The sequence below is a fragment of the Plutella xylostella genome, chromosome 9 (genome assembly GCF_932276165.1).
Source record: "Plutella xylostella chromosome 9, ilPluXylo3.1, whole genome shotgun sequence".
Lineage (NCBI taxonomy): Eukaryota > Metazoa > Arthropoda > Insecta > Lepidoptera > Plutellidae > Plutella > Plutella xylostella.
In genome coordinates, this window is record NC_063989.1 from 4,112,518 (window position 1) to 4,126,849 (window position 14,332).

The 14,332-nt window shown below is 38.0% G+C and overlaps 2 protein-coding genes across 5 annotated transcripts in view; one reads left to right on the forward strand and one right to left on the reverse strand.

Moving 5' to 3' along the window:
- LOC105393130 (disintegrin and metalloproteinase domain-containing protein 10) overlaps positions 1–14,332 on the forward strand; it is a 63,979-nt gene that overhangs the window by 39,098 nt on the left and 10,549 nt on the right. Inside the window, exons 5-10 of one of the 3 annotated variants that reach the window (XM_048622933.1) lie at positions 2,677–2,842; positions 8,598–8,757; positions 10,211–10,243; positions 10,948–11,079; positions 11,577–11,751; positions 13,910–14,121. In XM_048622933.1, coding sequence (XP_048478890.1) covers positions 2,677–2,842; positions 8,598–8,757; positions 10,211–10,243; positions 10,948–11,079; positions 11,577–11,751; positions 13,910–14,121 — 878 coding nt within the window. Of the gene's footprint in view, positions 1–2,676; positions 2,843–8,597; positions 8,758–10,210; positions 10,376–10,941; positions 11,080–11,576; positions 11,752–13,909; positions 14,122–14,332 lie in introns of all 3 variants that reach the window. The other 2 variants (XM_048622934.1, XM_048622932.1) reach the window with 2 other exon arrangements.
- Positions 3,882–8,297, reverse strand: LOC119692054. Of its 2 annotated transcripts, none has more exons than XM_048622938.1 (2): positions 6,887–8,297; positions 3,882–5,956 (listed from the first exon to the last, which is right to left on the reverse strand). In XM_048622938.1, exons 1-2 carry the CDS (start codon positions 7,863–7,865, stop codon positions 5,931–5,933), a joined length of 1,005 nt encoding a protein of 334 aa, XP_048478895.1. In that variant the 5' UTR covers positions 7,866–8,297; the 3' UTR covers positions 3,882–5,930. The 2 variants fall into 2 exon arrangements, with proteins under 2 accessions (XP_048478895.1, XP_048478893.1); XM_048622936.1 differs by having other exon boundaries at positions 3,882–5,953; positions 6,884–8,297.

Genomic DNA, 14,332 nt, shown 5'->3' on the forward strand with positions numbered 1-14,332 from the left:
TTATCATCTCATGTAAAGGCGACACGTAGGTACTCGTATGTATTCTATGTAAATGTGCTTGTCGATGTAGACAATGATCGGACTTCAATCACTGAACACATTCACAATCAGTATTCGTTGACACATTCATAAAATATTTCATCATGCGTGTCGCACTGTGTCGTTAGTTATAAATTATGGGTATTGCAGAGGGATTGTCGCATTTGCACTATGCCTGACAAATTGTACCGAACGATTTATTAGATGTACCTATGCTGACGTTAAATTATAATCTAGTCGATATCTCATGCATGGTAATTGGTCAGATTATAATTCGCATGCTTTTGTTATTTACTCCAAAGTAAATACCTCGATTGAATCATTTCAAATGGTCGTGATATCCTTGGATGCGCTAGTGTGCGCCGCGGAGGGTGTACGACTGTAGCGGCGCAGTAATTTCCGTTGATTCGGCTGCTGCGATGCAGCTTCGTTAAAATGCACCGCGCCGGATGCGCGCTCGCTCTGGCGGAGACATACGGAACTAAAAATTACTCTTCTATTCAGCTTTTTAATTTTTCGGCCAACACCTTTTCAAGGTTCCGCGTCGAACGGCCTTTTTGTTAAATGTTTCGTGATTTTTCCCGTGCACGATTTTACGGCGCTAGATTTGTTGCTCTCATTTTATGTGTCGCGGTGTCACGAATTTAGATTTGGTATTGGTCTTACGTTTGACTGCCGGGATCTGGGAGCCAGTCAAACTTTTTATCGTTTCATATTTTGCGAGAAATCTCCCATGTAACCAGCACACGTCGATAACGAAAAGAAAAACGATACCAAAAGGGCGGCAATCAGTTAACCGAACTCGAATACGTCAGATTCAGCCTATACCTCTAGTGTCTTTCACGAGCCCATTGAATTCTGTTAGGCGCGCGAAGGGCCCTTGATGAATCTTCTATTTCGGACCGGACCGCTAGCAATGGCTCCCTTTTCAACGGTTCGTTATTTATTTAGTGGCGGTCGGCGGCGGCGGCGTGTGGCTCGCTCCTGCAGCCGCATACTTCGCCTGGAACTTGAGCATTCCTCCATGAATTATTTAATCTGCCGCTTTTTATTATACGAAGCATTCCAACTTTCTAATTCTCTTAGAAAATTCAATTTCAATGTGCAAACATTGTAAGTAAATGAAATTCATGAAATACTCCGCTATAGTACCTACTACCTAACCTATTTTGTATAGGAACATTTACACTATGCGATACTACATACTTTAATTGAAAAATACTCATTATGTTTATTGCGAGCATATTATTATGATTATCTCAATGCATTAATGTTTCATTAACTTGTAATCAATTCATTATGTATTGATGCAATGAATCTCAATTTATTTATTTAAACAATGAATGCAATAAAATGATATAGAAACAATGGTTGAATTGTTCTTATTTCTTTGAAATATGTCGTGAGGTACTAAAAGTTGTCGATTTCGTTTGATAATTTCTCAGAAAAATCATATTTATGATACTACATTATCCTCTTTTATACCTCCGTATGTATGTCGCAGGCATCTGGTTTAATTTCCTTTTTGATTGAACCGCTAGCCCGTTCATTGGATGGCGCTATTCAGTTGTATGACTAAAGGACAACTCGTCAAGTCGTTGATTGTAACGTTCGACGTCTTGACTAAACGTCATTCAGCGAAGTCGTTGAATGGGATATAGTATAGCAACTTTGTAATGTCTGATTAGGGGAACATGACCAGACAAGAGTTAACAAAAAGACTATGTTACAGAGCTCTCATCTCACAAATTAACTAAACAATAACAATAAACGTATCTTCATATTGTTGTTCATAATTATCCAGTTTCGCCACAATTTTTTCTTTGAAACTATCCGCCCGCGGCGTAATAATAGGTAAATCCATGTTGTCACACTATTTTAACATAAATAACGCACTTTAAAGCTAATTTATTTGCAAAAAACTAAAAATATAGGTGCTTTTTGTGTCAGCTGTTCGCTGTCAGACGCCATATTTGTTTTATTTACCACCTGACTGATTTTAAGTCCGCTAACTAGTTGGACGTTTTGTGACGCTTGTACAATCAACGTTCGGCCTAGTCATACAACTGAATAGCGTCATCCAATGAACGGGCTAGCGGTTCAATCAAACAGGAGATTAAACCAGATGCCTGCGACATGTATACCACCCACCAAAGATACCAGTAAACATGTACGGTGGCCTGCGCCTAAAAGTATACAGGCGGAGTTTTTAAAATAGCGATCCCTGATGATTAAGGGACCAGCTACATCTGTTATAAATCCGGGGACGTGTTGTGTGTGATGTGTGTAGCAGTGGTGTTTATGTGGATGTGCTTGAGCAGCATGTGAGCTTGGGATCGCTATTTTAAAAACTCCGCCTGTCAGGTATACTTTTAGGCGCAGGCCACCATACAATAAACGGACCGTTCGAACGTTCTAAGCAATGCTTTTTTGTTTGCGATTTCCTGTAGAGAACCAAAAACCAATTTATCGCAGCTAGATTTGCCATTGACACAGTTTTACTTTAAAAGTCTTCCATCTCCAGCTTCCCTAGTAGGTATATCCTCGCAAAATCATACTATCCCACCATCTCCTCTTATCATATTTGACAAATACACGGTTATATTCTTAGAGTTCTAACTGTGTTCTCTCTCCCAGGCCACGTGGGCGGCTGCGGTATCACGGACGAGGTGGTGCAGTGGATGGAGCGGATCCAGAACTCGGGCGTGGACGACGACCCCAGCACGGCGCAGCCCGAGCCGCCGTCGCCCTCGCCGCCGCCGCCGCCGCCGCATCCGAACAGCTTGCGGGATGACCCTCCCAGGTGAGGAATAGGAGTCTTGTTACAGTGTAGAACTCGGGCGTGGACGACGACCCCAGCACGGCGCAGCCCGAGCCGCCGTCGCCCTCGCCGCCGCCGCCGCCGCCGCATCCGAACAGCTTGAGGGACGACCCGCCCAGGTGATAAATAGGGAAATTATAAAGTCGCTTGTATATTTCGAGACTATTACCTCCTCCTCCTATATGCGCGTGCAGTGTTATAGTAGGTAATATTCTTATTCTTCTTAAACGCTTAATTATGATACAACTTCTAGGCATAATATTTGAAATTACATAAATGTTATAATAGGTCCACTTTTGGTCTCAGCTAACGGTGATGCAGAAATATTATAGCATCGTATCAATTCGTAAGATATGATGGTATAATATTTATGTTGTAACTGAGGATAGGAAGGCTGCATGACGCACTCTTGTAAAGGCCTTCTGTATCACCGGCACCGTCCCGTCCTCAGCAACTAAAATTATTATGATGCATATTAGTATTGACCGGTGTTGGTTCCCATGACATTTCATGTTACAAGAAAATTTACATGTAAGTGGAGCCTTGACCGAACCTTCGGTAGCCACAGTAAATAGATAGAAATAGAAATAGAAATATTTATTTGCTGAATATGGGTTTACAATATTAGTTGTTTTACATTAATTTGGTTCCTACATATTCTGCCTGGTAAGGCTTGCAAATTACAATAAGTGGTATTACCACTCACAAAGCGTGCAATAAATTACATTTTATTATAAATGATTAGATAAAATTACATTAAATTAATACATAAGTTACTTTATAAATACCTAATTAAACTTTTATCAGTTACATCACATGCCACATTTAAATAGTATTATGTTAAAATTTATACTAAATAATAATTAAATGTCAAATAAATTAATGTCATGCCATCATATACTCGTCTAGAGAATAAAAACATTTATTTAAAAGCCACTTTGTTAATTCGCACTTGAATTTTTTATAAGGCAAGCTTTTGTACTCAATTGGCAGTTTATTATATATTCTAATACACATTACATAAGCATTATGTTTATATACATCTACCCTAATCTTCGGTAATGTTAGTTTATATGGATCTCTGCGTGACCTCTCATTTGTGTCTGATTGCTTTTTAAACAAGTCCATGTGTTCTCTAACAAATACGCATACTTCTTTTATGTACATAGAAAATATTGTTAGTACTTTTAAGGATTTGAAGAAAGGTTTACAGGATTCATCGTTCCTTATACCAACTATGGCTCGAATACATTTTTTTTGAATACGGAAAACTTGTAAGATGTCAGTTGATCGCCCCCATAATAGTAACCCGTAGGCAAGAACTGATGCAACATACCCATGATAAGCAGTTAGGGCTGCATCTTTTGATACCACTTGTCTGAGGTTTCGTAAAGCATAAATGAATTTTCCGACCTTATTTATTACTTGTTCTATATGGGCCTTCCAGTTACAGTGCTTGTCTATTATTAAACCTAAGAATTTTGTATTATTGATTTCTTCTATTTGATTTGATTCATACATTATATTAATTTTGTCAGGATTGGAATTATAAGTTTGAAATTGTATCATATTAGTTTTAGAAATATTTATAGAGAGATCATTATTTTTTAGCCATTCAATAAATTTATGTAATGTGCTGTTAATTTCATATTCATATGTATCAGGATTCTCACATTTGAAAACAATTGTGGTGTCATCTGCAAATAGTATGGTCTCATGTTTTGATATGTTTGGTAGTTCATTGATGTATAGCAGGAAAAGTAGTGGCCCTAATACGCTACCTTGTGGAACACCAGCGTTATTATATTTAAAATCGGATTGCACATTCTCTTTGTGATTCCCTATAATTTTCGCTATTTCAACACACTGCAGACGTTCATCCAGATAGCTTTTAAACCACTTTTGACAGTGTCCTCGAATACCGTAGCATTGTAGCTTGTGTAACAGCTTCTTGTGGTTGACAAAGTCAAACGCTTTGCTAAGGTCAAGGAAGACAACTGTCACACGAATTTTTTCATTAAGACATTCAGTTATATGTTTTAGCAAAGTAAAACATGCTAATGTCGTGGAGCTGTGTTTACGGAACCCGAACTGTTGCTTACATAAAATATTATTGCGGTTTATGAACGATAGAACTCTACTATACATAGCCTTTTCAAAAACTTTTGACAGTACGGGTATTAGGGTTACTGGTCTGTAGTTATGGATATCATACTCATTTCCTTTCTTAAATATTGGTTTCACTAAAGATATTTTGAGTTTGTCGGGAAACTTTCCTTCAAGTAGAGACAGATTTATAATATAGCTTAGGGGTCTTGATAATTCTTTTGCACACAGTTTTAATGTTTTTGTACAGATGTCATCATACCCAGTTGAGCTGGAGTTCCTAAGACTCATTATTATTTTCTCTATCTCGGCATCATCAGTTGGCATAAGAAACATAGAGTTGCTTACTATATTCATAGGATCCGAAGATATATCAGAGTTGTTTTTGTTGTTGGCTAAGCTAATATAAAATTCATTAAATTTATTACAAATTTGTTGAGGATCTGTAATAATTTGATCTTCCGTAATAATTTTTTCAATGGGGTTTTTAATTGGTTGAATGTCAATATTGTTATTTATTAATTTCCAGGTTGCTCTACACTTATTATCAGCTTTGTTTAAGTATTTATTAGAAAAGTTTCTTTTAGCATTGTGTACACATTTCTTTAACATGTTACTGTAGGATATATATTTTGTTTTATGTGCTAATTTATTTTGGCGAGATTTTTGATACTCATAATAGAGTTTTCGTTTTGTTTTTGTGCAAGTTTTTACACCTTTAGTGATCCATTTTGATCTCATTTTCTGTTGGTTAAATTTAATCTTAGTTTTAGGAAAACATAAATTGTAAAACAACGACAAAAGATCATGAAAACTGTTGAAAGCTTCGTCAGTACTAGTCTTTTCATAAACTTCCGAGAATGACAGAGCTGCTATAGCATTTCGAAATTTTTTCATATTTTCTTTGTTAAAGTCGCGTTGAGTTTGCGTCCAACAAGTAGTTGGTATTATTTTTTGTTTTATTTCAAAAGTCATAGTTTGTCCCGTATTATGATCTGATAAGGCCAATTCATGTGTTTGCCCGCAAGCTGATCGAATATTGCTGGCTATCTGGTCTATGCAGGTTCTTTTCCTTGTTGGTGTATTTATGTGACAGGTTAAATTGTAATTATTTAGGATATGTTTGAGCTCTTTGGTGTACATATTGTCCTTTAGTATATCAATATTCCAGTCTCCGCACAGGATAAGTTTTTTATAGGTTTTTTTATAAAATCTTTCTAATAGCAATTCTAAGTTTTTGAAAAACACTGAAATATTACTTTTTGGTATTCTATAAATGCAAAAAATTAGTGTATTTAATTTCGTTAACTCTACTCCACAACATTCGAAGTGATATGTCGATTGTAGTTCTTTTGGAATATTAAGTGGCTTATATTCTATACCGTGCTTTACTAGAATACAAGCACCGCCTCTTGCTTCATTTTTTCTACAAAAACTACTTGCAAGTTGATATTTTTGGACTTTAAGATTGATTTCTGTGCCAGACTCTAGAAATGTTTCAGTCAAACAAATTATATCAATGGGCTGAAGTTTTTCTTCAAACTCGTTTATGATAATTTCTAGCGCATGTCTTTTGTTTAAAGCACCTGCTATATTTTGGTGCAATAGATTAAAATAATACTTTTGTTTGTTGTAATTAGTCTCGAAAAAGCTCTGGAATTGAGTCGTTTGATTTATTTATTTGTGTTTTGTTTTGAGTGTTTTTCGTTTTATTTTGCACATAAAATAAGTACGGTATTGTGCCTTTTTTATATTTTTGTACGGTAAAGTAGTAGGGGATTGTTCCTTTTTCTACGCTCAATTTTTCCTTTTTGTTTATACTAGCATACTTTTCTTTGAAGTTGTTAATAAATTCGTGATTGTATTTAAAACTATCGATTTCTATATTGATTTTAAAACATATATCATCCAGATTCGATTTATTGTACTTTAAATCCACGAAATAACAGTTATTGTATTCTTTTGTTAATGAACACAAGGACTCGTTCAGTTTATGGATATTTACATGTTTGTTCCTTTGAACATTAAGTAAAAGCACTTTACATGTTATCAAATTTGGTAGACATTTATTAAGTTCCGATATAATGGAAGATATGCTGTAATCGTTGGAGCCAACGGCTAAAACTACTACGTCCTCTGGTCGAAGATTTTGACTCTCCAGGGTAGACAAAATGTGTGATGTGTGTGCCTGTGGTTTGACAGTTGCTGAAATTTTGTAGACATCGTTCCATTTATTCATCCTGCTTGCTATAATTTTTGACGCTAATCCTTGCATTCTTTGGTCACCTATTATGATTATCTGAGGTTTTTTGGTACCAGTAGTGACATCTGTTGCATTTTTCTTCCAACTTTTCGAATGGTGCGCAGGTTGCTTATCATTATCGGATATGGTGGGTAGGTCACAATTTCCTTTTTTCATTGTACCTTCTGTTTGAGTTTGACACTTATTGGGAGAAAAATGTATTTGTTTGTTTATTATGGAGTCTGAGTGTATTGGTGAATTTCTCGGTGTTCTAAGAAGAACATTACGGATTCTTTTCATCAAAGGTGTACTTTCAGTCCTTTTGTGGGAGGTGCTTACATCTGTAGATATCAATTTTTTTAGCATTTCAATCTGTTTGTCTTTCTCAACCAAGGTAATTTTCAGGTTATGATTTTCATTGTTAAGTGTCATAATTTCTTGATGTGCGCTTTCTAGTTCTTGTGTGAGATGATTAATTTGGCTCTGGAGTTTCGTATTACAGTTTTGTGAAGTGTTTAGTGTTTGTGATGGTAAACTGTGTGACGAATTATCGAATATTGTGGAATTCCAAACGGTCTCATCGCGGTGTGCTATTTCATAGAGATCAATATTGGAATGTGTTCGAGAAAATGGTTTCCTCACGGTAATGTTATCCATTCTTTATTTTTATTATAAATAACGATGTCTTGAGTTGTGGTTTCTGAACGTATCAAAGTTTATTTGTGCTGGCAACACTCGCGTATCCTTCAATGGACTTGTCAAAATAAAGTATTCTGTGAATTTATTTTGAGTGCCTGCCTTAGTGTTTGCGCTTGCGCAGGATTTACATTTGCTGTGATTGGCTCGTATTTTGAAAAACAAGTACGTTTTTCAAAAGTTTAACCGATTTGATAGACTCCAGGGTAAATTGTTTATGAAAATACAGGCGGGCTCACCGTTATTCAGTAATATGGATGTCTGGATCTCACACTTATAGGTTAGTTAGATATTTGTATGAATGTTTCACTACTAATTGATGAGTAAAATCATTTATTACTATTTAATTATAACAGAGGCCACAAAAGCTTTGTTTACGTTTCGACGCCACAGAGTAGAGTTTTTGCCTACTAACTTATAGACCATGTTGAATCGATGGAAATGCAACAGACGTCACAGAGACAATGAAAGATATATGAGCCGTGTTGAAGCGGCCGACCCCATTCACTGCTACATTATTTTCTCTTACAAGTGGATTCTCGTGAATAAACCAGTTCGGAAATGTATAAAAGATAGAGATAAATCAGCGACGTGCATAAATTGGCGCACGCTCGCGCCGCTTTATCCTCCGCGGCGGTGTAAAACCTTTTCGCGATTTAGAACCCTTTTTTATAGGAACCTCTTTCGTTGCAGGCACTGGGAGTCACATCATTACAACAAGTACTCGCGGGCGGCGAACACCGGCGAGCATTCGCGCTCGAAGCGAGCGACGTACGACAACCGCAACACGTGCTCGCTCTACATACAGACCGACCCGCTCATCTGGCGGCACGTCAGGGAAGGATTTCCGGACGTGAGACCTCTTTTTATTATTCTGCCGCATTTTTGTATTATAGCAATAGGTATCTATGAATTTGGCATGAGCTGTGAAAGCATATTACGGATATCCAATAAACTAGAAATTTTAGTTCCTGTCAGATTAAAGTCGATAGCGATAAATGTAAACCATAAATTACAGAATAAGCCCCCGGCCCCACTCTCTTCCTAATGTCCGCCTGCAAGTGCCCAATTACGGGCGATTGAGCGCAATTGATAATGTTCTATTTATACACTGACGCAATCCCGCCTCGTTACCGCCCGCCTGTTTGCTACATAAATCATGGAAGATATCGCAGATAGGCAGGTCAAGCATTCATTCGATTGGCATCTCATTTCGTTGACAATTTAATTGGGCTACGGCGTTGGCCTACTGACCCGGCCAAGCGGTGTATTTGCAGTTTCAACTGTTTGGGTACAAAGGTGTCTAACTAAAGCGTAAGCGTAATTAGCATTGATTGTATCTTTTTCATTGAATAGCCAATAATTTTGCTGATTCAAAACATATCTATTTTTATTCACTTATCTATTATTCAAAATAATTCAGTACAAGAGAAAGTCAACATTCATAATAAATTATAGGTGGGTAGTTATTTAATTAACCATAGAGTAAATATGCCTTTCACATGCCTACACACACTATTATCTCGCATCATGATAAAGCTAATTCCGAATGGTGTTGGATAACTTTTAGTGCGAACGTTATCTGAATTAGGCAGATTTATGTGCCGTGAATGCAAATATTGTTGGACGAGATTAATCATTGATCTGGGTTACCTAATGAATATCAAATGGGGTATCGCATAACAGTGGACTATCTATAGATATGCACGCGAATTCCGCGGTTGAAATTTCTTTATAATTTTACAATATCTCCGTGAAAATTACAAATTACTACCTTTTACCCGCATGAATAATACACACAAAGTCAAAGTTAGATAAGAAAGTCCAAAGCGTTTCAAATTAGTTTTGTTGCTGTTGTTACAAACTATGACGAGACTTTTATTACATTCATAAAAATATCTGATTGTGAGTCATAGGATGCTGACTCCTGCTGTGCCGAGGGTCCTAGGTTCGTTCAAATTGTTTAATTGTGTTATCTGATATGTCCAACCGGCCTGCCAAGTGAGATTGTGACAATAATACTCCAGTTCTAGGGGAATCCTGTAGTCAGAGATATAGTGGACTATTTAAGGACTGTGTGTTTATTTTGTCTCTTAGCGGTACATGAGCCAAACTCACAACACCTATACAGGATGTTCCGAATAGGGTATACTAAGTAGTTAGCCGAAATCTAAGTGTGCAGCATTTTATATCTAAGCCCCGAAATGACATCAGAATGTCAAACATTCGCGAAAAAAATAAACTTTCTCCATAGTAAAAAAGTCACGTGACCAAAAACCTTCATTAACAAAACCCTTACCCCCCAGCACCGAGACCCGAGCAAGCGCAACGAAGTAGACATGAAGACTCGCGAGGAGATCCTGTCGCTGATCGCGCACCACGTGACCGCCGTCAACTACATCTACCGCGGGACCAGGTTCGACGGACGCATCGAGCACAGGGACATCAAGTTTGAAGTGCAACGAATTAAGGTTAGTTTCTTATTTACACTTATTACTATTCTAAAGCGCCATAGGTGTTTTTGCCAGATAGAACGTTTAGGTCCAAAGTTTATGAATAAAAAAGGGCAATCGGCGCGCGATCTAAGGTAGTATCCATTCAGCGCAACTGGATAGGTCACCAATGATTAGCGAACACTCGATATCCGGCATAAAAGTAATAGGATCAGAGATCGTAACCAAGTAGACATGAAGACTCGCGAGGAGATCCTGTCCCTCATCGCGCACCACGTGACCGCCGTCAACTACATCTACCGCGGGACCAGGTTCGACGAACGCATCGAGCACAGGGACATCAAGTTTGAAGTGCAGCGGATTAAGGTTGGTCTCCTATTTACGCTGTTTTCTAAAGCGGCGTATAAACTTCGCGCTTCTGGTGAAAGCGTCGGAGCGTTTCATGTCAGATAGAACGTATGCGATCGGCAATCGGAGCGCGATCCAAGGTCGTATACATTTAGCGCAACTGGAAAGTTCACCAAAGACCAAAGCGCAAAGTCGATAACTTGCTTAGCAGTAAAGGAATCGGAGATGGCAACGAAGTCGACATGAAGACTCGCGAGGAGATCCTGTCGCTGATCGCGCACCACGTGACCGCCGTCAACTACATCTACCGCGGGACCAGGTTCGACGGACGCATCGAGCACAGGGACATCAAGTTTGAAGTGCAACGGATTAAGGTTAGTTTCATATTTCATTTATTTAGGTTCTGATAGTTCCTATTGGGATCTAGAAAGCGCGACGAAGAAACGGACATGTAGATTAAGCTTAAGAAGAGATGCCGTAAGGGATTGAGTAAGTATATAATCATCCGCGTACCTCCCTATTAAGTGCTACACAACCTCTCTTCAGTCTTCCTCATAAGTACGGTAGTTTGCTGCCGAAGGTAGTATTCAGCCATGTTGCACTTTTGGACGAATGACAAGAGAGGATTCGGAGCGCTTCCTTGCCACAATATATTAATATCACTGACTGTAGACCCAAACCCTCAGCTCTACTAAGTTTGACCTAGAAGGGTGTCTTCCGCACATTGGGTCCTCAAACCATAATGTTTGGGTTTGCGCACATTGGATCCTCGAAGCATAATGTTGTGTTTTATCTTGCGCACATTGGATCCTCAAACCATAATGTAGTAAAATATTTACATATAACATTATCCCCCATCTTTCCCCTACAGATCGACGACGACTCGCTCTGCTCCGCATACCAGTTCTCGTCCCCACACACGAACCAGTTCTGCCTGGAGAACATCGACGTGTCCAACTTCCTGAACCTGCACTCGCTGGGCAACCACGAGGACTTCTGTCTGGCGTACGTGTTCACGTATCGAGACTTTACTGGGGGGACTCTCGGTGAGTGGCTTTTATTTTTTTTCTAATGTTTGGTCGGAGAAAATGAACATACCTACCTATTCTATGATACATGTACGATTAAAGTATTATTTATTGGACATCATCATCATCAGGACTCTTATCATACATTCTTTATATTCTGAAGGCTTTTTTTATTATTAAATGAGGATAGGTACTAATATTTAATTGATATTCCTACTTTTATGTTGTTTTTATTTATCAGTGAATTTTGATAAAGCTCTTGCGCGAAAAGTCGATACTTATGTCTTTTGTAGACGCCTAATAGTGATATTTTGTCGTTAGCGTTCACTGTTCCTGGTATAATCTAGATCGCGTTATACAACGAAAGCCTTAACTGAGCTAGCCGTTGCGTCAACGCAACGGATCAACGGATAGTATGTATTGATGCAAGAGGCCGGCGCAACCATCTGTGTTTGTTTGTTCGTTTCGATGATTAGTGTGGTAACAATAAATAGGTTGATAGGTTTGCAACGCAAAGGCATCGCGATTCTAGGGTCTCTCCAATCCAATCCAGTCGCTATGACAATAAATAAGTACATACATATATTGTTGTATTTATAAGTATATCTCGCTAATGTATAACTCTTATTATGATTACACAACATATTTTATAGTATGCCTAATGTGTTTTATTATGTGGCAAACACATAATAAAAACCATTAGATTATAATAGAGATAATTTAACTTCATAATAACATTTTATGGCTAAGATGGAAATTCCGCAATGCGTGAGATAAGTTAATCTGTAAAATGACAGAATAGATATATTTTTAGTTGAGCTTGGATTAATTCTGAAGTATTTACCACAAATAACCTTTTGCCACCCAAAACACATGCCCTAAACGGGAACACCCAAATATTCCGAAAAACTTTTTTCCGAATTTGAAAACACCGAATATGTAATTTACGAAATATTGCAATACCGATTTTTTTAAATGCCGAATTCTAAAAATCACGTAAATTATAATTTCGAATATTATAATCACGAAGATTTGTTATTACGATTGTCAAATACACGAACGTTAAAAAATACGATTACTTAAGCATACGAAAAATAAAATACCGATTTATTATAATCACGAAAAATTCAAATCCCGATCGAAAATGTGATAATTCGTGATTTTGACAAAAAAACCGTAAACGTCTTAAAAACCTTAGACCCAAAACCTAAAGATAGGTGCGACGACGAGCAAAGCGAGGAGGAGCGTGTTAGGTGCACATAGATATCGAAAAACAAAGCGGAGCGCAGCGAAGCGGAGCGCAGCGAAGCGGAGCGGAGCGTTTCAAATATAGAGCAAAACAATTGCTCGGAATTTTATGGTATTTAACCTTAAAAACCTTAGGACCTAAACCTAAAGATAGGTGCGACGACGAGCAAAGCGAGGAGGAGCGTGTTAGGTGCACATAGATATTGAAAAACAAAGCGGAGCGCAGCGAAGCGGAGCGGAGCGTTTCAAATATAGAGTAAAAATATTGTAAATAGAAAACTATTTGTAGTATTTGTCGTTAAGTAACACAACAAAGCAATAAAATTGCTCGGATTTTTACGGTGATTAACCTTAATAACCTTGGGACCTAAATCTAAAGATAGGTGCGACGACGAGCAAAGCGAGGAGGAGCGTGTTAGGTGCACATAGATATCGAAAAACAAAGCGGAGCGCAGCGGAGCGTTTCACATAATATAGAAATAATAATATTAAAAAATATTGTTAAATTGTATACGGATTATGCTGTTAATAAACACACTATTCTTAATAACTATTTCTTGTTAACTAAGATACATTCGGGAATATGTATTTTCGGAATATTAAAACTTCGGGATTCGTAATTTTAACAATTCGTTATAATGAAAGGTCGTACTTTTAAAACATCGAAATAATAATATTCGGAAAATTGACTTACGTCATTTTAATAAATATGTTGTTTGAAATTTCGTTTATTAACTATTCGTGATTTTCGTTATTCGGAAACTTGAAATTCGGGATTGTGAATTATTCGGAACTATGAAATTCGTAATTTTAAAAATCGTTATTTTCATATTCGTGAAAAAGTAATTCGGATTTATGTAGTGTACCCGCCCTAAACATTTTAATATTGAGCTCAGATAACTTCCACTACAATCCATTAATCCCGCAGGTCTAGCATGGGTGGCGAGCGCGAGTGGCGCCTCTGGCGGCATCTGCGAGAAGTACAAGACGTACACGGAGACCATCGGCGGCACGTACCAGAGCACCAAGCGGTCCCTCAACACGGGGATCATCACGTTTGTCAACTACAACAGCAGAGTGCCGCCCAAAGTCAGCCAGTTGACGCTGGCGCACGAGATTGGGCATAACTTCGGGTCGCCGGTTGGTTTTAATACACAGTTATTTATATGATTACACTTCAGTCATTTACTGATGAACATAGTGACGGAGTGCCAAAACACTCTGTCCCTTTTCCGCAGCCAGCCACTATTAGCCAAGTCGATGAAGCGCAACACGAACACTCACATGGTACTCACTCGATTTTCGACAGTGTTGTATACTTATAGCTTCAAAGTAAGAAATGCGGGCAATC

Excerpts from the sequence above, each read along its gene's own strand:
- LOC119692054 (XM_048622938.1), bottom strand. The coding sequence starts at position 7,865 with ATGGATAACATTACCGTGAGGAAACCATTTTCTCGAACACATTCCAAT. Across the intron at positions 5,957-6,886 it reads CGTGGATTTAAAGTACAATA|AATACGGGACAAACTATGAC; the intron begins AATCGAATCTGG and ends TTATCAGATCAT.